This window comes from Carassius auratus, chromosome 31, assembly GCF_003368295.1.
Source record: "Carassius auratus strain Wakin chromosome 31, ASM336829v1, whole genome shotgun sequence".
Classification (NCBI taxonomy): domain Eukaryota; kingdom Metazoa; phylum Chordata; class Actinopteri; order Cypriniformes; family Cyprinidae; genus Carassius; species Carassius auratus.
The window spans coordinates 12961910-12989398 of record NC_039273.1 but is presented as its reverse complement, the minus strand read 5'-3'; the positions used below and the strand labels follow the sequence as shown (position 1 = coordinate 12989398).

General features: G+C 35.7%; 2 protein-coding genes across 4 annotated transcripts in view; one reads left to right on the top strand and one right to left on the bottom strand.

Annotated features, from left to right (window-relative positions):
* LOC113050576 (protein WWC3-like) overlaps nt 1–8851 on the top strand; it is a 44915-nt gene extending 36064 nt beyond the window's left edge. The window contains exons 10-23 of one of the 3 annotated variants that reach the window (XM_026213671.1): nt 119–208; nt 921–1456; nt 2227–2347; nt 3206–3283; nt 3370–3456; nt 3558–3753; nt 3922–4095; nt 4879–4979; nt 5086–5233; nt 5899–6063; nt 6387–6479; nt 6564–6800; nt 7755–7882; nt 7967–8851. In XM_026213671.1, coding sequence (XP_026069456.1) covers nt 119–208; nt 921–1456; nt 2227–2347; nt 3206–3283; nt 3370–3456; nt 3558–3753; nt 3922–4095; nt 4879–4979; nt 5086–5233; nt 5899–6063; nt 6387–6479; nt 6564–6800; nt 7755–7882; nt 7967–8033 — 2221 coding nt within the window. In that variant the 3' untranslated portion in view covers nt 8034–8851. Of the gene's footprint in view, nt 1–118; nt 209–920; nt 1457–2226; nt 2348–3202; nt 3284–3369; nt 3457–3557; nt 3754–3921; nt 4096–4878; nt 4980–5085; nt 5234–5898; nt 6064–6386; nt 6480–6563; nt 6801–7754; nt 7883–7966 lie in introns of all 3 variants that reach the window. The other 2 variants (XM_026213672.1, XM_026213670.1) reach the window with 2 other exon arrangements.
* An 8521-nt stretch (nt 8852–17372) lies between these two features.
* On the bottom strand, nt 17373–27401 carry LOC113050575 (leucine rich adaptor protein 1-like). Its single transcript, XM_026213669.1, has 3 exons — nt 27269–27401; nt 26786–26998; nt 17373–19768 (listed from the first exon to the last, which is right to left on the bottom strand). The coding sequence occupies exons 2-3, from the start codon at nt 26978–26980 to the stop codon at nt 19079–19081; spliced, it is 885 nt and encodes a 294-aa protein (XP_026069454.1). The 5' UTR covers nt 26981–26998; nt 27269–27401; the 3' UTR covers nt 17373–19078.
* Nucleotides 27402–27489: the final 88 nt, after the last annotated feature.

The following is a 27489-nucleotide window of genomic DNA, read 5'->3' as shown; positions in this document are numbered from 1 at the left end:
GTTTGCATTTGTGATCTACAGTCTATAATTCTGATATCAAGCAGACATCTAATGGTTAGTTAAATCGAACTGACTGTATTAAATGTGGTAATTCTTTATGATAATGTGTGTTGGGTAGGATATTACAGCAGGAGAAGAGGAATGTACTTATGAGGCAACTTGAGGAAGCCACCCGCATCACCACCTATCTACACTCTCAGCTGAAGAGGTACATCACACACCAGCTGAACGCCCTCATACAGATATACATACATACATACCTAACCCTGTACCACAAAACCATTCCTAAACCGCTGGGGTAGATTTGTAGCAATAGTAAATGTAATAGTTTTTGCACCCTCAGATTCCAGATTTTCAAATAGTTGCATCTCGGCCAAATAGTGTCCTAACTAACCATACATAAATGGAAAGCTTATGTACTCCGCTTTGAGATTGTGTATACATTTCAGAATATATATATATATATATATATATATATATATATATATATATATATATATATATATATATATATATGATATAATATTTATTAGTACTTTCACAGAATACTTTATTAATACATTGTTTAATAATATTAAATTAATCTACATTTATATTAATTATAAAATGTTATTTAAAAACTGGATTGATTTGGATTGTAAGCAACCGATATACTTATGTTCAACAAAACTAAATGTTTGACTTTTGAAGCCACTTTTCTAAATATTTTTTTATTATCATTTGTCGTTTTTTCTCGACAAATGTTGATAGAGTATAAAATGTGATTATTGGGACTGATTTAAACAACCAAATAATATATATTTTTGAATATGAATATATCATCAATTGACAGTCTTAATGAAAAGATGATGAAAATGATGAAAACACAAAGACAAATGGAGGCTGTCTAAGCAGGTCTCTCTCTGTGTGTGTGTGTGCAGCCTGTCAGCCAGTAATCTGACGGTGTCCTCCAGCAGTAGCCGTGGCTCTTTAGCTTCGAGCCGTGGCTCTTTGGCATCCAGCCGTGGTTCTCTCAGCTCCATCAGCTTCACAGACATCTATGGCCTGCCCCAGTATGAACGAACAGAAGGCAGCTCTGATGTTCCGGACCCATCTTTCCGCTACCTTCTCCCCTTGGAGACCCTCTGTAGGGATGGTTCAGCCTTCGGCCCAAAACGGTCCCACGACACGCCACAGTCTCTCACCTCTCTCTCTTCTCGGTCCTCGCTCTCCTCGCTCTCCCCTCCCAGCTCCCCCATGGACACCACCTACCACTCGGCCCCCCAGGACTGCCCTCTGGCCCAAATGACAGAGGAGTACATGGAGGTGGCCAGCAGGGGTCTGCTGGCTGAAGGACTACGGAATCAGACTCAATCCCAGCAGCACACTACTCTTCCTGGGGAAGGGGAAGTGGGAATCCCAGCCACTGCACACCCCCTGAGAGATGGAGCTCTCCAAGGAACACACAGCTCCACAGGTGATGAATAGCAAACTGCAACTTGACTGATCAGTTGATTTAAAATATTTAATTGCAGTTAATTCATTTTTTTCTTAAATGACATGTTAAGCCATTTACGTTCTTTTCTAATGATAGAAAACTGAAAAAAGATGTAATAATTGTTCATTTAAAATGTTTAGAAATAAAAGTAACATTTTTAGAACTACAAATGTAAAAAAAACAAAAAAAAACAGCTTTAACCTGATAACTGTCACTCAGGTTTTTGAAGATAGACATGAAGGTGCATGATACAAACCAAAATTTTTATAATTCATGACTGAAAACATTTTCTAACATGATTTTGATGTGCCATTTACATGGTAATGCAATTTCTGATTTTAAAATGAGTTTTAAAGGATGAATTTTGAGATTTTATGTTTTCAAGTGATATATAACTTCTGATGATTTCTAAAATGTGATAGAGAAAAAGTTAACGAGGAAGTCTTTTTTTTAAACAAAGGTCAAAGCTCCTTTTGATTTCTGAGGGTGCACTTTTGTCATAAATTAATCTATTACTTTTCCTACATAATTTTTAACAAAAAATATTGGTAAAATATATATTTGGGAGTCTTAGACCTTTCCAACGATATATAGTTTGTCAAGATTAGATTAGATTTGATTATAATATAGTATAGTCAACGTAGGCATCCCGTATACGGGACGGGGTGACATTTAACCGGTTAAACATTGAATCACACTGTTCTAATTAAAAAGATAGAATTTCCTGTTGTGTGTGTGTGTGTGTGTAGGAGTGACCCTGCGCTGTAAAAGTGCAAGTAGGACCAGCAGAAGAGCGAGACGAGTGTCTGCAGGAGTAAATGAAGACGTTTTGGCAACAGACAGTGGGGTGTTTGAAGCCTGGAGCAGAAGGTGAGAGAAAATTCAGCAATAAAGACTTTGAACTGATAGCTCACCAAAAACTTAATAAATTCTGTCTTCAAAACTATAAAGGAAAGAATATATCATAAAAAGAAAAATACTGTTAAGTTGTCGTTGTAGAATAATACTTGCTGTATCTCCATAATCCCTCAATTACTGGACATTATTAGCACAGACTGATTTCAGAAGGATCGTGTGACACTGAAGACTGGAGTAATGACTGCTGAAAATTCAGCTTTGCCACCACAAGAATAAATTATATTTTCAGTAGTGCTGGGCAGCGATTACAATTTTTAATCACTATTAATGGCATTTTTGTCTGCATTCAAAAGTAGTGTGTTATGCACTTTTATTTCATTTAAAAGTAGGCCTTCTGCTGTATAACAATTGGTTTGCAAACACTTGAAACAAATAAGGTGCTTTTTACAGCAGTGTTCCTTTTACATAGTAGCAGTTAAAATATTTATTGTATCCTAAATCTCAACTTGTTACATTAAATAATTATAAAACAAGCTATGTGTTACTGCCAGGAAATTAAATTTTTTATAGAAAATATTTTATAGTTTGTTGTACAAAAGCAAGTTATGCTCCGAGTCCAGAGCCTCGATCATAACATTATAACAGGCATCTTCCAGGTAGAGACCTGCACGATCACGGGACCCTTTGCAGCAGAGCGCGGCGGGGGACGACATTTGTGTGTGCGGGATGCGGGAGAATAATTAGGGGGTGCTCACACTAGGCAATCTTAAGCCTGTGTTATACTTTCTGTATGGGCAATTAATGCAGTCAGTTGAAGTTGTTTTAGTGTTATAATTATTCAGAACTGTCTAAAATGTCTCTTACCAGTAGGACGGAGGAATCCGAAGAAGTCAGTTTTACTCAAGATGTCCCAGCCTCAGATCCAGTTCAGATTCAGATTGGTCTTCTGTAAGCACCACATCCTCTCATACTCATACCTGCCGCTTATTCCCTCATCATAATCTACCAAATCACTATTGACTAATCTTTTACAGATATGATTCGAACGGCATGTTTTTGCTGCTGCATGTCCTTCAGATGAGAAGTTTAAACAAGGCCTCTGTTAGAGATGGATGCAAAGTGTAAGTAGTCCCATCAGCTTTCCATGAATACACTCGTCCTTCTCTACTGCAGTGATATCCTCTGCAGAAACCGTTTATGCACACGTGTTTGTCTCTCTCAGATTTGTGAAGGTTCATGTTCTCCCGGTGGACTCCAGCCGGCCCTGCACATATTACTGCTGTAAGCCCCAGGAGCCTCAATCTCTTCTCAGCTTTAATGAGGGCTTCCGGATCCCCCTGAGTGCTGGAGGCCCCGGGGCCCATGCATTACAGTTAAACCTCTGCACTGTAGGACCCCTTGCCCTGGAGGAGCTACTGGTTAGACTAAGAGTCACTCAAATCATTATTATGCAGATAGTATAATTACTGCATGTATAAAAAAAAATATGCATTTAAAGCATGTTTTCTGCCTTAGCTTTAGCATTTATATGTTGATGCTTGTCAGCTATGAGATGCTGAACTGACCTGTATCTATTTGTGGCTCAGGGCTCTGCTCACGTCTCGCTGACAGACTGTGCAGGCAGCACTGAAATGCTCTTCCAGTGGCTTAAAGTGCATTTTCACAACACAGAGAACCATAGGCCTGAGCAAAGATGCCACAGTCAACCTAACCGCATCATGGATGAAGAGGAGAAGAATGAAGGGCAAGGGATGCTGGAGGTGAGATGACAGCACTGGAGACTTCCTCTGGCTTAAGCATTATCAGCGATTAATTGTTCGTCTGAATTCACGCATTTGGCATGCAGAGAATTTGTTCCCATGTTTTAGTTCTGTCTTTGCCTCAATATTCTGCCCTACACAAAATTCAATAATACACTAACCATCTTCTCAAATTTTTGATAAGAATAGTAAAAAAAAAAAAAAAAAACAGGAATAAAAAAAACAAAATAATAATCATTAGCACAGATAAATAATTTAATAAATGTTGCTATATTCCTTGAAAAATAAGAATAGTCAATTTTTATTTCATTGTGACTTTAAAGTCTCACAGGTTTCTGACAAATTTTAAAGCAAAGAAATGAAAGCAACCAGAAACAATTATATTGTAATTTACTGTTTTTTTTTTATTATTTAATAATAATACTAAACTTTTTAATAATTTATTATTAACACACACACACACACACACACACACACACACACATATATATATATATATATATATATATATATATATATGTGTGTGTGTGTGTGTGTGTGTGTGTGTGTGTGTGTGTGTGTGTTAATAATAAATTATTATATATTATTTATTATTAAATTATTAGATAGAATATTATATTTTGTGAACAAACAGAACAATGTTTAAAACAGTTTTTACACTTTATAAGAGAAATCAACCTACAAAATGGTTTTAGATGTATCTGCATATTTAGTTAAAAATAATTAACAACAAAATCAAAAAACTAAATCAAAAGGTTTTTTCTCTTGCCTATTTTTGAACAGGTGTCTGTGGTGACTCATTTGCAGGAGATGAAGAAAGAGTTACAGAGGAGTGAAGAGGAGCTGGAGAGGAAGGAAGAGCAAGGAGAAGCAGTTTCTGAGAGGTCCACACACTCATTGTCTTCCTATAGACCAGTAAACCTTTGAGCTTCTGTTAGACTGTTAGGGTACTTCTATCAGATGATGTTTCAGAGTTTGTGTGTGATTTAGGAGTTGGCAGGCTGAGTCAGTGGACAGCGGCTGCAGTAACAGTACAGCGTTTGTCATTCCCTGTCCTGAGAGTCTTTGCGGTGAAGGTATCTGCCAGAACTCTGTGAAACGCTGTCTCCAGGCTGCAGAGAGAAATCCAATAGTAAAGGTATTGTGAAGCGTTGCAGAAGTCATAGCAACTGAAAGAATTCTCCTACAGATTTAATAAGATGTTATTTAAATACAAGCTACACGTTTCTGCTGTTAATTGAACCACCTTGTTTGTCTGTTGCACCAAAGTATAAGTTGTTTCAGTCCAAAAATACATCATCACGAGGAAAAAAACATATAAGTCGCATTTATTTAGAACCAAGAGAAAACATTACCGTCTCCAGCCGCGGAGGGCGCTCTATGTCTTCAGTGTAGGCTACAGGAGAACTGAGCAGCATAGAGCGCCCTCTCGCGGCTGGAGACGGTAATGTTTTCTCTTGGTTCATGTCAAATTAAGTTTCAGCCAAACTATGAAAAAAAGTGTGACTTATAGTCGGTAAAATACGGTAAAAATCATTCTAATATTTGGTGATTATTTTTTTGATGCTCAAGAATTTCTTCTTATTATTATCATCAATGCTGACTAAATTTGATACTTTTTTTTAAATTAATGTAAAACACAAAAGCAATTTCTTAAGCATTTTTTGCAACGTCTAAATCTTTAGTCACTTTTGATCAATTTAATGTATCACTGCTGAATAATAAAAAAGAAGAGCAATGAACTATATAAAAAAATAGATCATTAAACAAGTTTATTTTGTGTTTTTGTTTTTCCCACCATAGGTGGACAAGGCGACCAACACAGAAGGTGTGCTTCCAGAGCCAATGAGAATGCGGCCGAAGGAGAGGACGGGCCGCTGGGGTCACAGCTCGCCGTTCATGCGCAGCAGCACAATAGTCAGATCTCAGACGTTTTCACCTGGAGCGCGCAGTCAGTATGTCTGTAGGGTAAGAAGAAACACACACTTAGTGTGGATTAGTGATGCGGGATCTGTCCAAAGCCTTCAAACAGAGCTTAAATCATTTTATAATCACAGTAATCATATGTTCCATGATCATATTAAATAACCATAGCATATTTTATTACATTATTTGATAATATGTCAAACAAGTTGTGGCTTAATTTAAAATATTCTTTAATCAAGTAGATTAAAATTAAACAGTTAAATGAAAAATTATTGGACCCAGTATTATATGAATTAGATGATTTTAACCAAATAAATTAAAATGATAAATAACCACCTTTACATGATGTTTTCCCTCCTTCACAGTTGTATAGAAGTGACAGTGATAGCTCTACTCTACCAAAGAAATCCCCCTTTATCAGAAACACTCTAGAGAGACGAACCCTGCGATATAAACAGGTTGGAATGATGTTTAACACGCATTCTTATTATTCATCCATTGGTCTGGAAGTGTACTTATGTGTCTTTTTTACGTGAACGCAGCAGGCTCACCGCTCCTCTCTGGCTGAGCAGCCCACACGTACCTCTCTGGACCTGGAGCTGGACCTCCAGGCCTGCCGTACACGACAGAGGCAGCTGAGCGAGGAGCTGGTCACACTGCGGGAGCTCAAACTGCGGCTGGAGGAGCCCATGCAGGGCCCCCGTGGCCCCGCGGAACTTCCTCACTGGGCCCTGCGGGATGAGCATTTCCGAAACCTGCTCCGTGACGCCCAGAGACAGGTACTGCCCATTCACTTTGACGCTTTCCAAATTCACATTTACAGTTTTACATGTATTTTCATTTAGCAACACTTTGGCTAACATATATGCATCAGTTATCAACAATGAACAGTACTTTTACAATATTTATTAAACTAGGTTAATTTCTACATGTGCATTTTTAACATTTCAAACTGTATACATTTAACATTAATATAAATTAACAATGAACAATAGTGTTTTTATTATAAATTAACATTAATTAATATGTAATGGTAACAAATTTAATCTCCTGCAAAATGTTACCATTCAAAAGTTTGGAGGGAGTAAGATTTATTTTTTTTTGGTTTGAAGTCTCTTATGCTCACCAAGGCTGCATTTCCAAAATCAAAAATACAGTAAAATGGCAATATTGTAAAATAATACATTTTTAAATAACTTTTTTTTTGTATAATAAACAAATAATTCATTTACTTTCAGAAATAGTTTTAATATGCTGATTTGCTGCTGAAGAAACATTACCTTTTATTTTCTAAGATGAAAACTGTTTATTTTTATTGATTTATTTAATAAAAACATTTTTTGTGTAACTATATAAATGTTTTTACTGTCATTTTGATCAATTTAAGGCATCTTTGCTAAATAAAAGTATTAATTTCTCTAATTAACTAAGCTTTCTGGTCCCAAAATTTTGAAATGCATATATTTTAAAGATGAAGCTGTATACATTTATTCTTAGTTTTATTATGAGGGAATATTAATTAATAATGAACAAAAGTATCTTAAGAATTTAATATTTAATTACCGTATGTTCACACTTTACATATTGCAATGCGCTACCATTTATTTATATTAATGAATTATTTTGTGTTGGTGGAACACTGATTTACAAGACCTTGTGAATTGTAAATTCATTATAAAATCACAAATATAATTGATAATTTCTTTCTTTTTCCCCTCATTTCTCTCTGGCAGGCCAAGCAGAGTAGACAGGAGCAGAGGCAGGAGGAAGCTGCTGAGAGGAGGTTGCGAAAGGCCTCAAAAGAGGTTTTGCAAATGAGGGGCCAGAGCCACAAAGAGCCCCTCCCTGTGCAGACGTTCAAGTGAGTTCTCTCTTACTCGACTCGTAGGGATCTTATCGTGACATTTCTAGAAAATGCTAAATGTATTCATCTTTCCTGCTGCAGAGAGAAGATGGCTTTCTTTACTAGACCAAGATTCAACATCCCGCCTCTGCCAGCCGACGACGTGTGAGCGCCCCCTAGGCCACACTATCAAATATGAAGAATCTGTCTGTTTTGATTTTTGTATTCATGCCCATGAAGTAATTAGAACAAAAATGTAGTTATTTCAGCACAAAGATTACAAGTTATTTGATATGCAACATTCGAACAACAGAAAGCTGTACAAAACAAGCGTGTGTGTGGTTGTGTGTGTGATTGTGACTTGTGAGAGTGTGTGTGTGTGTGTGTGCGTGTAGTAGTACTAATGAACACGTACACTTATATTTTATGTAATTATTGACATCTTGGCAATTCTTCCTGCTTGTTTAAAGGAGGAAATAACGTTTTTATAAAAGAAAAAAGCATCTTTTTACTCCAGTACGATGTACTTCTGATATTTCGATGTCTACGCTTACTTAAGGCTGGAAGACGGGAACAAAGTCAGTTTAGACAAATTCACTGTACTGTAACTTATTTTATAGTACTTTTCCTTGAAGGAAATAAAAATGCTCCCTGCTTTTTAATGTATTTTATAAAGCTTAAAACAAATAGCACTTACTGTAAGTGTTTTTTTTTTTTTCTTTGACGTACAGTAGAATGGAAATTTTGGCTGATTTTGTTTCTGTTACCTGATTCTTTAAAGTTATTTACTTCAAATGTCACTTTTTTGATCCACTTTTGTTGCAGTTGTCATTGTCCCTTGTGCTGTTATTCTATTAAAATTATTAATATGAATAATTACTTGTACTTTTCAATATACCGACAAATATAATTTTGTATGCTGTCTGTAAAAACACCTGCAGTGTTACCTCTCTTATGAGGATAAAAGCATTAAACCGTGAAAGTGCAGCTGATTTTGCGAATTGATCCTTCTAGAGCAATACGATTGTTTGCTTTGGTTTATTCTTTTTAGTGTACTGATGTCAGGTTTATATGGGAAAGGCTTCTACTCCTCCAGATTTTTTATCTAAATTGCCCAGAAGGTGGCGTCTCAAACCTGCTTCTGTGTGTAGATGTGTTTTGGTGGTGTTTCAGGGAAAAAAACAATGTTGTAGACTACAAAACTGCACACAGTAATCCTTAAATACTGTACATATTACTCCTCATCCTTTGCTATGTCGTTTTTTTCTGCTATGCAATATTTAACAGCAGGCTTATTAATGAACCATTACATGGGGTGATTAAATTAACTTCAGCTAAGTGATTCCGGTCCACTCTAGCACTTTTCCTGGCTTTAAGTAGAGGCACGGCAGGTTTAGTTCAAACGCATCAGATCCGGAACATTAATGAGGTGAAAATCGAAGCATTAGAAACAAGAAGACTGTGTTGTTTGTTTAAAAAAACAGCTAAATTTCTGTTGTAATCATTAATGATCTTGAAAGCTAAACATTTGCATAAATCCTCTCATTAAAGAAATTTCAATGGAGAGCTTTGATTTTTTTTTTTATTCTTTTTTTTTTTTTTATCTAAAAACCACAAATTAGAGGTTATCAAATTGCAATGGCATTTCTCACATCAGCAACTGAAATTAATTCATAAATCAATCTTAAGAAAAAAAAAATTAAGCTTGTAATAAATAAGCTAGTTGACATTTTACAAAGATAAACTAATAGTTGCTTTTTTTGTTTCACACAGCTAACATGTTTTTTTTTTAAATACGTATTATAGAAAATAAAATCATCTTCAAAAATATGAAGCAGCACTGCTGTTTTGTAACACACACACACACACACATATATATATATATAATATTATTTATATTATATTATTATTTTATTTTTTTCTTGGGCAATACATTCAATTTTGCCAACACCGGAATAAATTACATTTAAAAATATATTAAAATCTAAATTTTAATAATATTTCAAATTATTTTTATTTGTTCTGTATTTCTGAGCAAATAAATGAAGATTTGACGAGCATAAGACTTTTCTTCAAAAGCATTAGCGCATGGTAATGTAAACAGGGATGAGTAAACAGACATTATTTTAATTTTACGGTGAAATTAATATCAGGACAATCTTATCTTTTCAACCACTCAAGGCTCAGAAACTCTGTGCTCTTCTGTCGAGTGTTCTTAATGGGGAAAGCAGCTGTTAAGGGAGTATTTTGTTTTCCATCAATCATTCTCCTCACATTCCACTGTGTTAGGAAATCACAGTGATTTTGGGAAGCCTGGTATGTAAACAGTCCTTATCGATTTCCCTTGTAAGCTTATCCATGTCAGTGTGTACTGCACTTAATTAGTCGTGTGCTCCATCTTCCCTGTCAGGGGGACTAGTGACGTACAGCCTTACACACCACACAGTGATGAACATATGATGTGCTCAGCTGCTGTAACCGGCTGAAATAAACAGCACTGCTGCTAGGCCTATCTTTCTCTATTTCTGCCAGTAAAGCTGTTTTATATAGAAATCCCTAACAGAGACACTAAAACACATGACCCAAATTCCATCTGCCACAACACCCTGTTGCAAAACCCCTAGTGGCTTTGTTGCCTGAAATAGTCAATAAATGCAACTACGTAATGCATATGAATTTGCTGTTGTAATTTAATGAAGTCATTTTTGTTCCTGTCACAGTCATACCAGATGGTCACCTCTGTCCTTTAAAGGATTTGTTGTGGTAGACTGGTGTTAACAAACAGGAAACAGGAAAGAGAATGATTTTGGCGCAATATCAGAAAGGCAGGTGACAGACATTGCTCATTCAGGCTTACTGGTCATCCCTTATGAAAATTAGCCAGGGTTTTACTACAAATACTACCAAAAAAAACATGGTTACTATAGTTAAACCATGGTAACAACAAATTAACCATGGTTTTGCTACACTAGCCATAGTTAAACCATGGTATTTGTAGTGAAACTGGTTATACAAATGGTAATCAATACACACACACAAAAAAACATGGTTACTAGACTTTTACTACAATACAACTCTGGTTGATCTTTGTAACAGTTGTATTTTAATAGTTCATTAATATTCCACGACTTAATTTTAGTGTTCTGTTACTAAAATTAGTAATGTTTTGGTATGATTATTGTTGCTTTACCTGGATGCCTTAAATTAAACCATCGATGGACTTGATACTGACATCAAGTCATGATGGCAGGAGTAACAAATCAAAAGTTACCATGTGAGAAATGTGCTATTCACAGTCAGCTGTGATTAATTCATTTTTTAATTAGTGTTCGGCTGATCATGTCTCCACATGTCAGCCCTCATGAGGAGACCCATTTCATAACAAATTTTATAAAGGGGATGCTCATTTTCCACAAGTTGATTTGATGAAAGTCTTCATGAACGGTCTGCTCATACTTTTATTAAAATTCCCCAATGGTCATGTAAAACAACACTGTTAAACCGTGTCAAAAACAGCTCTGTAAACAGCAATCCGTTTTTGTGCATGTCTCTTTAAATGCTAATGAGCTCTGCTCACCCCGCCCCTCGCTCCCATGAAAAAATGGGAACTGATCCATCTTTTGAGTTTTAACTTTTCAGCAAAACCTGCCTTGAATTGTCCCTTGTTCCGAAAGCAGTCTGGTAAATGATTTGCACAGCTATACACAAATTTAAGTTTATTCAGTGGCGCAATACCATCAAAAACAAAACTAATCCAAGGCGTTTTCAGTGGCTCTGATGTCAGGAGAAAGACTCTTATGTTCACTTTTACATCCAACAAAACACCTGCATTGTTTACGAGACTTGCGATATTGCTGTCGCTACAGCTGCTCGAGTGCAGAGAAAACGGCAGACAGCGTACAACTGGCTAAGGGTGGAGATATGCTAATACTGGACAGTCTGTCAGTGACTGTGGGCGGGGCTTGAACAATATAACATTGTTCAAGAAATCCAAATGGCTTGATTTATTAGACTGTTGATTTTTTGGGCGAATAAAAAAAGGATTGAATGGATTTTTATAATTATTGAGTGGTTGTGTCCACACATAAGACACATTTATATGCAGATACCTGTAAATAAAATATAAATAATGTAATAAATGTAATAAAACGCAAATAAAAAGTGAATTTTGCATCCGATATCCCCTTTAAGGCTCATCTCATTTGGGTGCAGCTACATGATAACCCCGTCCCAAACATATTATTTATTTAGGTAGATTCCAATTGTAACAGGAAATATTACAAATGTTCTTAATTTTATTTACACTTTCTTTACCCAGATGTTCTATTGCTGGGCATAAGTTCTGTTTATAGGTGAATCATTAACAGATGCCAAACTTTCTATTATTTATTTGGCTTTATGTGATCCCCTAGTCCTTTTCTCTAAGTCTTACAGGAATGAAAAGGCCACAGAAACTTGGCTTATCTAGAGAACAGCCACTATCTCTTTCTACACAAATATTTTCCTAGCAGGCACCTCGCCTCCCAGGAAATAGTTCATTGATTTCATAATAGCCATGAAAACAAACGTCAGTATCCGATTTGATTTATCGGGCAAGGTTAGGTAGAAAGCTTCAAAGTTGAAATGATAACATGTGGTCATTGCCACACAAAATATAATAAGTGAATAATTAAAACTGTAGAATGTTGCTAATGAATTATACCACTAATAACCTTTGAAACAAATTAACAAAACAAAATTCAATTACATTAAATAAATAAAGATGGAAAATATGTCAAACTTTGAACAAATTCTCCAAGTTAAAAGAATGTTTGAAAACGCCTGCTACTCTGTGTCTAAAATGTATGATAGGTCTGTTTTTCTCTTTTGCTATCTCAGAGTTTTCTCTCAAACACAGTTTTGCTCCCAGTGGGGGTTAGAAAGCTGGCCCTTGATTTAATGTTTTCTACTGCTTCTTGCTTCCTACTGTCAGCTTCAGTCAAGGAGGAACCAATAAGAGACAGACCAATAAGAAAGAGACTTTTGAGGGCTGGGGGAGGATTGGATTTTCCCACCCACATACACTCTGTGTGACTTGAAGCTTGATATTCAGGTCAAGAACATTTAAGGTGTGAGGGTTTGAGCATGAAAAACTTTGTGTCGAATCGAATGTGTGTTCACTGTGAACAGGAAGCCAATAGACTAGCACAGGCTGAACAAAGCACACTTGTTTCTGTCTAATTGAATGTAAGAGGTTGTGGACAGGCTTATTCAGACACACAGGACAAGTGCTGTTAGACACATTGCTTGAAGGGCTTGTATAGGCCATCCTTTTTGAATTTGTCCCACATTTCAACAAATATAGCTCTGCTTTATTAAGTTTAAATGATTAGATGACTAGAATGTGAAAGTCAAATAAATAGCAGGAAATGTATTTTTTTGTTTGTTCTATAACAATAATAATAATAATCATTATTATTATAAATTTTCTAATCACATAAATCCATAACTTTGGGTGAATGTTTGTCAAATTATTTACAAATGTTTTGTAACTTATGAAGTTGAATGTTGTTACGTGTCAGGCTTATTTTTCTATAGTGGAGGCTTGAGCTGCATGTGGCATTTCATCTGAAACACAGAAAGAGAAAGAAGATAATCCTGAGACATTATTCTGTTCTTCTGTCTGTTATTCATTTGAGACTCCAGTATATCTGTGAGGATCTCTTTGCCCCTGCCACTGACTCATTGCATCATAGTGTGGGAACCGTGCGGCCTGTTTCTGCCCATTTGTGCACTCCCCCCTCCCCACTCCAAAGGAAAACACTCTGCTAACCTATTGATGTTGATAGAAAGCTCCAGGGAATAGTTCCATCCATTTATATATATATATATATATATATATATATATGTATGTACAATAGTGTTACATAACATCTGCATTACATTTTAGGAAGATCAAAAGCCATTTTGTAACTTAAACTAAATAGACATTAAGAAATACATGGTGATGGTGTCATATATAATAATAACAACAAAGACATTTTGATTGCAAGAATAAGTACCTTACATTGAATGACTGAAAAAGAAAATAATAAAATTGAAGGGCTACAGTTGAAAGAAAAACATAGCAGAGTTTAACTTTCCCCATCGATGGAGTTGTTTATCTGTGGGCCAGAACAAAAGGACAGGGAAAGAGGGCCAACTGTGGTTAGGCCACAGTCAGGGAGGGACTTACAGCGTGATTGTTTGTCTGATGTGGTCAGCTGAAGTGATTCTGTGCTCTGGATAGGCCCTCAGCCTGGAGCTTTATTACAATATTCTATCAGTTTGTAAAACTGCTGCACATTCAGTTACAGTACTAATATTTGAGTGACCACTGTGGCTAAATAAATATAAAATAGACCTCGTTATTTTATGATAGAGTGATTCATATGATACATACATATTTTTATTTCATTTTCCATACTAACATTTTTTTTAAGCTTGCTTTCTTTTTCAATCAACAAGAGTGACTCAAGGATAAAACTACTTCAACCAAGCTGCACAAACAGACAATGGAAAATGAGATTTCGTGGCAGATATCAAAGCCACTGTAAATCACCAGATTTAACTCCACACTGCAGGTGCCAAAACCTTTCCTGGTATTTGGCTGCTTTTCTGAAAATTATGGCTGAGCACATAAATGGAATCTGAAACTGAGCATTATACACAAAACCTGCAATAACAACATAGTCAAATGTGATCACTCACAGAATAAACGCTGGAAGCTCTCATAAGAATCCTTGAAACAGAAATGTCAGTTTTATGACATGAGGTAAATATTACATATATGCATCAGTGGAAGCACTAATAAATGTTTCATCCAAAGCAGCCAGATAAATATATGATTTGCACAGATTAGTGTACCTATCATACCTTTTACTACATTTGCTTAAGATAAGTTTCTTTTATTTATTTAGTTAGTTAGCTAGACCATTTCTGAATAGAACTTATTAGACTTCTAAATAGACCTCGAATGCTTTGCTAAAAAAAAAAAAAAAAAAAAATTCCCTTGAGGGAAAAGATGGACACACTGACCTAAGTTGTCGCAATGGAACCTACCATTATTGAAAAAAGACAACTTTTTAGCTAAATGTAAACATTTAAAGACACATCTTGTTTGATTAAAACTTCATTTATGATTTAAACCCACCACATCTATAATGTGTTCTTTGCTTCTATGAAATAATCTGCTGTGTACATACTGTGAAATTAAGCAAAAATGTCCTCACTGCGCTTGAAGGCCCAATATTTTTTCCCTATCTACAAATCATATGGTGCTCATTTCCGCCAACCCTTGGTTTTTTTGTGATCTTTGGAGCCCTAGTGCTGACGTTCTGTGGCTAAAACCCCACCAAGCCCCTCCAGTGGCTTCTGGGATATGATCAGCATCCTACTATATCTGTAACTCTGCCATTTAAACAGCCGATGTGGTTAATGGGGAACTCTCATCTAGACAAAATGAATAATATTTGTTTTTGCACACAGGCAAAGAAATTGCCAGTGCTCTTAAGATAAAAAGTTAAACAACACAACCGTTTTTCAATATTGTTAACAATAAAAAAAGCACCAAATCAACACATTACAATGATTTCCAAAGGATGGTTTTACACCGAAGAGCAATGGCTGCCATTGCCAATATAGGAATAAATTACAGAGAAAAAAAACAACAAAAAAACTTTTTTATATTGTAAATATGTCATAATATATTATAATAGTTCATACTGTAACATTTCATAATATCGTTTTTTTTTATCAAATAAATGCAGCATTGATGAGCAAGAGATTTATTTTTTATTTATAAAAAAAAAAAAATCTTATTATACTGAGAAACTTTTGAACAGTAAGGTGGTGTTGTGTTTTTAATTCAAAAGCACATTCTAGATAGGCAATATAATGTGTGCCCAGCATAAATGGATCTTGCTTTCTTGCTGTTCATTTCAAGCTGTTTTTAATACTTTATTTTTATCGTAAGGGATTTTCCACAAGCATTTCCTTCTATTCTTTGGGTACACCGGATGTAGGCAAATGAAACAAGCAAGGAAAATGTGTGAAAATCTGACCAGACCTCCTTCTTTCAGGAATGGTGAGGCACTGGTAAAATCAAAGGTAGTGAAGGAAAACAGAGGAGTACATTTCTTTAATCGTCTCCTATGTTCCTTATTCCCCAAAGAAAAACAAATGCCATTTCCTGCAAATCATAAAGGCCTCCAAAGAAGTCAAAAAGCCTCTTTCCATATGGCACTTCCTGTCCTCCTCTACAGGGCAACCAACTTAACCATCCAAAAATATTGGCTATATAATTTCTTTAAATGGGTGGGCTGATTTAAGTAGCAGATAGCAACTTGCAGAAAAAAATGCAATAATAAAACTGTCAAGAAAAATCAGGGCCTACATTTTCTTTTGGCTAGACAGCTACCAAAACTGCACTTGACAAGTGTACAAGATTTATGCCGTCAGTTAGCTCACAAAAAAAGTTTTTTTTTAGATGCAGAGATGCTTTATTGTTTGATAAGGTACACTGCATTGAACAAACGAAGCACATTTAACACAGAGGGTTAGCCGCTATATGCTAAGTTAGCAAGAATCTCTCATTTGGAACCCATTAGCTGATTTAACACCCTGCTTTGCCGAGGAATGTCCAATTTAACGCCAAAATTGCCAATGCAAAGGTTTTTAAAACAAGTTATGTTTAACATAAAGCTGTTTGTTTTTCAGACGAACTAACTACCACTGAAGGAAGAAAAAGATGGTTCCATTTTAACATTCAGCATTTTTTGACTAATGCTTTTATGCTGCTCATTTCATGAGGCCACTCAAAAAAATATGAATAAGAGAAATCATGTTTAATATGGCTGAATAAATGAGAATGAAAGTGCTAGTTGGCTAGTTTGAGGCATTGATGCAATATCTGTTTGCTTACTCTGAATGTATAGTACATGTTCTGGAGACCTTTATTTTATTATTATTATTTTTTGTTAGATTTGTGCAAATATGTATGACATATGTTATTGTAAAGTTTTATATAATACCAGTTTGGACTGCAAAAAGCATTTTCACTTGTGGTCTGAGATTCGGACCCCTCTGAAAGTACTTTTTTTGAGTTTCATCTGATCTCACCTATAGGCCAGCATGTGATTCAGGACCACTGCTGTTTCAATTTCTATTCTTATTTAATCTCTCTCCAACCAATCCATTTGTCATTTTTCCATCCATTTGCTCCCTTCTCTTTGATCATCTTCACCATCTCACTCAATATCCTCACCTACTGTATTCCTGCCATAATCCAGTTCTTCACACATGCAGTGGCTTCTGGGATTTGGGGATCAGTGACACACAAGCATAAGTTACACATATTCAGTAGTCATGGAAACCCAGAAGCACAAGGATTATTAATTGAAAATGGGTGTTTGGAGAAAGAAAGTCTGAGTTTACCTACTGTTATAATGCAGTCCTCTTTTTTCTGAACAACAATAGATGAATGCATAAAAACAGTACAGTGTTTTATTAGATAACACACTTAATGTTAAATTGCTGAATACTGATTGCACTTTCAGTTCCTCCATTAGACCAAATTTTTTTTTTAATAATAATAATGATAATAATAATTACATCAATGCAGTTCTTTTGGCATACAAAACATAGAACTATATATAACAGATATAGAACTTGATTAATTGGTAAAAGTTAGTCATCTGAACATCTTTAAATTAAATGTGCACTTTAGTTGCTTGGTAAATAACCAGAAAAGACGTCACAAATGCACATCACAACCACTGGCCTCCATACCTTTGTGTGAGCAATATTATTCTATTGGATCTGTGCAGTGTAATAAGCCATATGACATCCTCAATTTCCTGTTCCTGTTTTCTTAGCTAATTTAATTTGGGGATCCAACAGGACCAGTATGAACAAGTACTTCAAAACAGGATCCTACTTAAAGCTTACCCAGAGTTAACCCTGATTAGATTGACAATACAGCATTTTTACTGATTGATTACATATGCATTCTTACAGAGTAAAGCAGTTTCTTTTTCATGATTTATATCCATGCAAAAATGGCATTCTGATTGTATAATTAATTGTCAAAGGCAACTCAAGGGTGTTGCTGATTCTGAACTCAGGGTCACATTGTAACAGATGGGCACATGCTTTGTATTCAGAATGGATTTATTCTTTGACCTTTAAATGTTAACTCAAAGGAACACACTGGACTTTGGTGTTAATCAGCATAAAGGACAAACAAAATGGTTAGACAGCATAACAAAATCTATTCAATCTGATTTTAACTAAATAAATTGCTGTGGCTTCAAGCTTTTGGATAATTTTAGCTGAACAAACTTTGGTTCCCTTTAAAATATGAAGGAAATGTAAAATGTGAGCATTTGTGCACTCTTTTGAAATACATTAAATACATTTGTAATGTTACAAATGGTTTCAATTTCAAATAAATGCTCTTTTTTTTTTTTTTTACTTTCTATTCATTAAAGAATCCTGAAAAATATTTTATCAGTTTCCACAAAAATGTTAAGGATTAATATTAAACTTCAGCCGTCACATAAGTAAATACATTTTAAAATATATTGAAATAGAAAAGTTACTATCAATTGTTATAATATTTAACAATATTTCTGTTTTTAATGTATTTTGACCAAATAAATGCAACCTTGGTGAGCATAGGAGAATTCTTTTAACAACATATATGGTAGTATGCAAAAAAAGATAATGGTGAATTTTGATTGTTTCTGAGAACTGTTTTAAAATGATCTAAGCCCATAGAATTGAAATTACATCATTTAAATGAAATAAATCTACTGACATATTCAATAAAGTCCTGAATTACTGACTCAATTTATAGTTGTGCTGAATCAATAGATGCCATTACAGAAAAGATTATGATATCACATGAAATTTACGTTTGAAACATGCGTCCATAAACATCAACATAACCTAACAAAGAGTATACTGTCATTAATTCAGGATTTTTAAATACTGATCCCCCACGGGTCTAAGCTTCTTTCCATCCATTCCTGATTCTTTTCCGTTGCTGACCTCTTAACCTCTGTCCTTTCAGGAGATCTCAGAAGCTGGCCTCAAATTAATCAAAGATCTAAGTCTACAAACAAAAGCTCAGTTGTGAATAGAGAACCAGAGGAGTCTCCCATCAACACCTTTGGCTCGATCATGCATATATTATCACAAAAACGTCACATCATCCTGTGACTGCACCCAACGCCAGTGTGCGTCATACTCCAGTTGAACTTTGCCATTCATTTTGCAGCTTTCCAACTCAACTGTGCCATTCTTGTAGGGTTTCATTTTAGGGCTCAGATTCTTCCCCAGCTTCTCAGCGAGAAAAGCCCTGGGTGAATCTGGTCTGACCATTTGCTTCACTGCTTTGTCCAGGATTCCATTGGTCTTGTTGGGCTGGTACGGTCTCGCTGTATCAGAGGGTGCTTTATTCCAAACCTGAGCTTCTTCTTTAGGGGCATCTGACTTGACTTGTGGTGATCTGGTTCCAGATCCAGTGGAACTTCCCACTCCTCCTCCAGTACCTCTGGAGCAATCTGTCCCCAAAGGGGTGGCAGTGAGTATTGAATCAGTCCCACTAGAGGGGCAGTACTCATCTAGGTCATCAGCTAATGTGTCCAGATAGCTGCCAATGGAAATGTTGTCCAGCTTGTCATGGGGGTCCTGCAGACTGCTCCAGCTGCCCCTCCATGAGGTGTCTTGACCCTCCCCTAAGCTGAACTGGCTGCTGGTCAGGCTGCTGCAGTGACTAGTGAGTGCACCACGCTCTTCCAGAAGCCATTTCACTGCCTCGATGCCCTCATGAAGCGCTAGCAACTGGTTCAAGATCTTGACATCTGCTGCTCGTAGATGAGCCTGAGTAGAGGAAATACACATGGACATCAAGACATGTTTCAACAATCATAAATAGTTAAACGAATGTACACGCTACACTTTATTACACCAGTTTTTTTTATTATTGGAATCTATAGTTCCATGAAGAACCTTTAACATCCATGGAACATTTCCATTGCACAAAAGGTTCTTCATAGTAGAAAAAGGTTATTAAATTGTTCATCACAATAAGAAAATCAAGGTTGTTTAGGGAACCTAAAGTGGTTTTTCTATTGCATCACCGTGAAAACCCTCTTTTGGAACTTTTATTTTTAAAACTGTAGAAAGGAATAGTAGTCCACCCCAAATCCTCTCATGCATATTTGCATATATTAAAATATTGTAATGTGAATATTCAAATAATGTGAATGAGATTTAATTTGCTTGAGGATATAAGTTCTTTAGTCTGTTCCTCACACAAAGCTATTGTATGGCTCTAAAAATCTTTTTTTTTTTTTTTTTTTTGTAATTTAGGAAGTGTGACAACTTTAATAAATGCTCTGAATGCATTCTGATTAGTGCTGATTGTTGCATTAAGTCTGGGCTTCACAAGCATGACTGTAGTCCTGTGCTGACTGCAGAGCCGGAGGTCCATTACTGTAAATGCTGTTGAGATTTATAGATCTTCCTGACAACATCCATTCCTGTGAAGCACTCTTCTCTTCCTATTTTCCACAGCAAATAGCCTAAGCGATTTTCATCTGACACATCTAAACTTAATGTCTGAATAAAAGTAAAACTGTTGCAATAGAATGAATGGACTTCTGAGGGCAATGAATATTAATAACTATAATCTGCTTGAACTAAAAATGAAATTATAATAAGTAAATTAAGTTTCCATCCACCTAAATGATACAGACAGACAGACGGACAGACAGATGTTATATATGCTCAACATTCACATGATTAGCTTCCTCTTGGGCCATATCAAGAGTAAAAAGGATGCTATTGAATCTTCACTTGGACTTTTGATTAGATCATGCTTTTGTAATGTATTTTCATTTTATAATATATATATGTTAAACATTCCTTTAAAAATATGTTATGAAGCTTCATTTGGCAGCAGCGAAACATTTTTGTCAGGAATTTAGACATTTACTACATGTAACATGATATGCAATGTCCTGAACTCTTCTGACTGACTGAATAGCTCTCCAGCTCATAATACGCTCCTCATCAAATAGTCAGTGCTTCCTCTGAAAGCCACAGTACTTTGGCTCCCACAATCCCTGCCGGATACTGCCCTGTCTGCACCTCGTCAGCTACGGTCACACAGCGCTTCTTAAAGGAACAGTTCACCCAAAAAGTAAAGTTCTGTCAACATTTACTTACCCTCAAGTCATTCAAAAACCCAAATTGCTTACTTTTGCGGAACACAATGGAAACTGACATTCTCAGTCATCATTCATTTTCACTACACTTTTTTTCCATTCTGTAAAAGTGAATGATGACTGAGGCTGTGATTCTGTCTAGCCTAACTTCCCCTTTTGTCTTCCACAAAAAAGAAAGAAAGAAAGAAAGAAAGAAAGAAAGAAAGAAAGAAAGAAACACTGGGTTGGCACAACATTACAGAGAGAAAATTAAAGACTTTTTATTTTCATTTTAATTAACTTTTTTTGGCACAAATTGTGACCATTTTTTTTATTAAAAGGAATATGTCTCAATGTGGATTCATGTGCTTAATGCCAATAGATTCAGGACCAGCTTGAGAACAGGATGGGATGGGAAGTGCACTGGGCCTGCAGCATACAGCATATATATATATATATATATATATATATATATATATATATATATATATATATATATATATATATATATACATACACACACACACACACACACACACACACACACACACACACACACACACACACACACACACACACACATTCAATCATCTGTGTAATTTAAAGGCCATAGTGCACTGTTGACGTCATCCACACTAATTACAGTACAAAAAACCAAAAGAGAACATTTCGGTAAAAGAAAGCGTGGGATACAAAAAGAACAAATGAGGCACGGAGGAGGGGGGAAAAAATCAAGCTGAATTTAGAAGGCAAAGATAAACAAGCATTTTTACAGCAAATAGGGAACGTTGTTAATACATAGGCTAAAAGATGAGAGAGACCCAGAGAACAGATTGTAACAACTCTGCTCTGGTGTGGGTTTGGTTGGGTTAATGCCGCCACCTTCGTCTGAGTTGCTGAGACTAATAAACACACAAAAATATTCTCCCTGTCTTAACATTGATGTGGTGAGCGCTGATCTGGCTGTGCATAGCTCCATCTCTATATATGCAGTAGGAACTGGATGAACCAAACATACACTACTGTTCAAAAGTATGGAGTCTGGTTGAAATTTTTTTTTTATGTTTTTGTTTTTTATGTTCAACAATAGAAATGATATCATCCCAAAACCTTGTGACATTATTTTTTTCTGTGAAACACAAAAGGAGAAATTCTGGAATACGTACTGGTTGCTTATTGACAACTGACTTCGCTTGGAAAAGGACACAAAAGTACTAAAAACATATTACAAAAGTAGTCCAATATCTTTGAAAGCCAAAATGGTAGCTCAGATCCAGGTTTTCCACGAATAAAGAAAGCCATATGGGTTTGGAATGACATGACTATGAGTAAATAATGACCAAATTATCAGATATATTTCTGGGTGAACTACTTCATTAAAAAAAATGAAAACATTGTCAATGTAACCCCATGCAATGCAGTGCACTGCAATGATGGTATATAGCTTCCATCCTTCCACACAAGCCACACAGTGACCCACAGACCCTCCTTAGGGAGAACATTCCACAGTGTCTGAGGCTCACACTGGAGATTCTCAAAGCCAGAAGAATTCCATTTTCCCACTCCTTAAAACCATAGCTTATAAGTCGTGCGTTCTAATCCCTGGAATTCTGGAGAGCTCGTTTCCATGCTGTGGTGTCCTGCTCTGTTAAGTATCACACCACACCATGTAGCTCTGTGTGCGTGTTAAAATAAATATATAATCACTCATAGTAGTGTTACAATAGGCACATATATATTATAATATTATACAGCAGCATTCAGTTTATTTTGCAATAATGCAAAAAAAAAAAAGCCCTTCACAGATGAGGAGGCTTTTAAGCATGCAGTCAGGTATGTGAAAAACACTGACACTACTATTTCTGCACATTCCATTGTGAAATACTGTATTAAGGAAAGCATTTTTTTTTTTTTTTTTACAAACTAATCAGTTAAAGTAATAGTTTACCCAAAAACTAGGTTGAATGTGTTCAAGTACACACTAGTTGCATGTATTCAAACTTGCCATATCACACATCATACACGTCATAAAAATTATGATTACGGTGCTTATTTTACAGTCAGGGTTAAAAATAAAAAATTACAGGGGACAAAAAATGCACCAGATATTCATGTGCTATTATTAGTATTTTTTTTTTATTCAATTCTATTCCAGTAACGCACCTCTGCAGAAACCATAGTGACCCATAGATAAAACTTTTTGTTTTGGATGATTAAAAACTTTAGTCAGCTGTATAAACAGTGAATATGAAGAAAACACTCCCAATCTTTTCATAACTGCAATTCTGTTATGACGGTAGACAGTAGAGAGCTATGTAACATAGTAACTTGTGAGTTATTTAAAATCATAAGAATAATATTTCTAGTACTATATTATTTTTCATTATTTAAAGCTACTGTATATATTGTTAAATTGATATGTAATAATTGTTCACCCATTTCAAGGGCATCACAGTTTACAGAAATATGTCACTGCTCTCCCTTCCTAACCTCTACGTCCTCCCACTCTTCCTTTCACCATTATTGCTTCTCTCTTTCTCCCTCCCTCATTTCCCCTCTACTGTCATTCTATCAGCCTGGAAGAGTCATCTCCCTTTCCTCCATCTGTCAGTACACACCATCCCCTGTGTTTCCCATCTGTGGAAGGACACATCTCTCACTCTATCTTCATGCAGATCACAGGTGACATAAATAACAAGCTGTTTGATTTACCAATTATTTCCTATGTTTTTAAGTTAGGTAACAATCATTTTTGTAATGATTTGTAAGTCATTTCTTTTTTCTGTAACTTTTTCCCTTAAAAAAGTCTAGATTGTCTCACACTACTGGTGCGTGTGAATTAATGGCATGTGTAGGTGTGTGAGTGTCACTAGACTGCAGCAATCCAGGTCACAATGCCACTATATGAAGGTAAAGTTCAATGACGGTTGGATTGCTGTAGCTCAGGACTATTTGGGAACAGTGTGAAATGGCATCAGGAGAACACTAAATCTCTAAATCAGTTCTCTAACACCCCATCTTCTCCAGAAGCAAGCTACGTTGTGAAATTAACTGGAAGCCGCTAGCAAGTGTTGTACCATAAAGTGTTTTACTCCAATGAATTTGAATTATACTCAGCTATTCGATGCCATGGACTCTGATCCCCTTGTGAGGTATTTCTTTCCAAACGTATGAAAGTAGCTATAGATATTTTAATATATGAAGACCTATGTTCAAGATATTACACAAAAAATATTAGGCATTTATAGTTTGCATTTTTAACTGTTAATAAAGTTCCCCATTATGCCTTTTTGAATATTACCTTTCATGCAGTGTGTCATGTACCTTTATGTGAACATGAACTTTTTTTTTTGTTAAACAAGATTATTTTTTAACAAAAATAAAAAAAATAAAATTGCAGCTTGCAATTGCCTAAAGGAGTCATCAGGATTTCGAATCTTATTCGATTACGTCTGTATGGCACGAAGTAACACATTTGCATAATTTTCACCCACGTTCTACGCTTGCCAACTTGCCCGCCCTGAAATAGTAAAATCTCTGTGTGGTTAACATCATGTCGAGAAAATGCTGTATCCTACGCTGTAAGAGTAAATTTGCTTCATCACATCTTACAATTACCACAAACTTGTTAACACTTCACACTTAAAGGTGCTGTATGTAGGATTGACACCGAGTGGTTGATCTAGGTATTGCAGTCCAAATACAATATATTGTAATGGGGGTTTTTTTCACCCGGCCCCTCCTCCTCAGACTTGATGCATGTGCAGGTTGCCAGATTGAAGACCCCAAAACAAACTAGCACACTTGATGATGAATGAAATGAAATACTCTTGTGTTTTCCGCCAACTGGGCGCCGAAATACAATTGGATAAACTGACAGTGGGTGGGTTTCACAAACCAAACCAAAGATCGACATTCCAGCCCAGTTCGGGTTTAGAGAGACTGATTCTTTGAACCAGTCGTTTACGAATCATTTAGAAATTAGGAAAAATTAAATCTATTTTTTGACAAAGCAACATGTTTTTTGACCTTGCATATGCATGTGAACCTGTAGTAGAACAAAATTAGCAACCTTAACAGACATGGCATAATAGGGGCAAAAAAAACCAGGGCTGTCAAATAGAATAAATACGCTACCGTTCAAAATTTTGGGGTCTCTTATGATCAGCAAGGCTGAATTTGTTTGTTCAAAAATACGGTAAAAATCATATTACAATTTAAAATAAATGTCTTCTATTTTTATAAAAATTTTACATGTAATTTATTACTGTGATGGCAAAGCTCCAGTCTTCAGTGTTAGATGTTCCTTCAGAACTGTTTAAAACAACTGTGTTGCTTAATATGCATGACACACTTGTTTGCTCTTTGATGAATAGAAAGAATAGAACAGCATTTATTTGAATTAAATATATACAAATCTTTACTGTCATTTTTGATTTGACCGGTAGTGTAAATAATAAAACTTAATATAAAATAGAAATTAGTGGCAAATTAATGATACAATTTGAAATCATAATACTGTAAATAATAATAATAAAATAAAAAATATAAGAATAATATTCCTCTTAATTTCTGTGGACCACCTTGCAATTTCCTTCTCTGTTTTTCTGTTCATTTCTGTTTCAAGCCTGTAAACCATATGTAAATATTAGTTCTAGATGTTTTACACAATTACAGCACAATTACTTGTTTTGTTGAACTAGGGTTTGCCAAAGCATACAGATAATAAACACATAATTAGAAAGAAAATGTCAAGATATTGCTTTTAGCACCCTTTTACCTTTTTAGATATTGGCTGATGCAGTAAACCACTGACATGTTAAGATCATCCCAGCGGTATCCTCAGCAAATTAATAACACTGCTTTCCAAATCAGAAATGCAACTGACAGTAGCATAATCCATGACAGTTTTGGGGCCTATTACAAATTCTCCCACTCAGTAAAGAGCACAATAGCCACAACATCAGGATCCACTTGCTTAATAATTCTGCATTCCATAGGGAAACAAGCGCATTTCCCTAACTACAAACAATTCTTTATACAACCGAGGACGCATCCGCCCCAAGGGTTTAAAGTTACAGTATGAAGCATGAACACTGAAAACAGCAGCAAATCTTTTCCCACAACTCAAGCTAATCCTTCACTTTAACATCATGACAGACTTGTGGTTGCAAGCAATTCATCTGTTCATTAAAAAGATCATTGCTTGTATGACAGCTTTAGGGTCTTGTTTCAATGCACTATTTACTCTTTGGCATACTGTCAGGAATAATTTTGCTTCCGGATGATTTGGTTTGTGGAATGTGGTTTGGGACCCTACAAAATAAGAAAACAACAACATGCTGCAGGCTTCTTCTTGAGGGTTATGTTATGAAAAGATACAATCAGTATAAGAGCTTTAAACTGTAATATGTAACAGAAAAAACAAGGAATAAAAAAAAAAACAGAGGCTCCATGTGTCATTCACACACATTTATAAAACTAGCACATACCTGTACAGACATTTTTTGTTAACTCCGTTGTCACACCCTTTATTCATTTTATGCAGAGTAAATTTTGAGATAAAGAATATAAATAAGGTTATCGAATACAGGGCAGAAATCAATAACCAAAAATAAATCTGATGGGAGTAAATGAAATTAATTTATTAGTTTAGTAGCAATAATAGAGATGTAGAATTGGCTCTTACCATCTCCATTTTAAGTTTTCGGATCTTCTCATCCAGGCCCTTCTTCTCAGTCTCATTACTGTCAGTCTGATGATGAGAGATCATTTTGTGCTCCTCTCTCATCCATTTCAATAGCCCCTCTGGGGTCTTTCTCCCCACTTTCAACTCCAGATCCTTTAAATCTGGGACTGCTTCACAGCTATTGCTCTCCTCCATGATTATAAAAAAAATAATCTATTTAGAAGAAAAGAGGGAAAAAAGAAAGGAAAAGCTTGACTATTGCTCTGGATTCAAAAATGTATCTCCACGACTAAGTTATGATTAACACTGATATACAGTATTATGCCTAAAAAATCTTACTCGACAACCTGTGATTATGTGTAAACATCGCCTATAACAGTCATCCAGTATTATTGCTGAAATCCGCAAAAAAAAAAAACCATCAACAACGCGTCACACGCGTTAACTGAGCTGAACGCATCATCACGCATGAGAGTGACATACCTGCTTAATATTCTAAACATGCACACCACTGTTTTCTTCCCCAAATGAAGCCTGTATGATCTCCTTCAGTGGGAAAGACAGACCACCTGAGCATGATGCGAGTCTCTTTCAAATCCATCCGATCTGCGTGCTGTTCAATCACCTTGGCAGTGCTGAAGATTCCGTGGCCATGATCAGGTAAACTGTGGATGTGATGCTCGGAGATGGAGTCAGGTTTAAAC

Bases quoted from the DNA above. Each gene is read 5' to 3' on its own strand.
- LOC113050575 (XM_026213669.1), bottom strand. From the start codon at position 26,980: ATGGAGGAGAGCAATAGCTGTGAAGCAGTCCCAGATTTAAAGGATCTG. The intron at 19,769-26,785 runs GTAAGAGCCAAT...TCCTCTACTCAG, and splicing joins GAAAACTTAAAATGGAGATG to GCTCATCTACGAGCAGCAGA.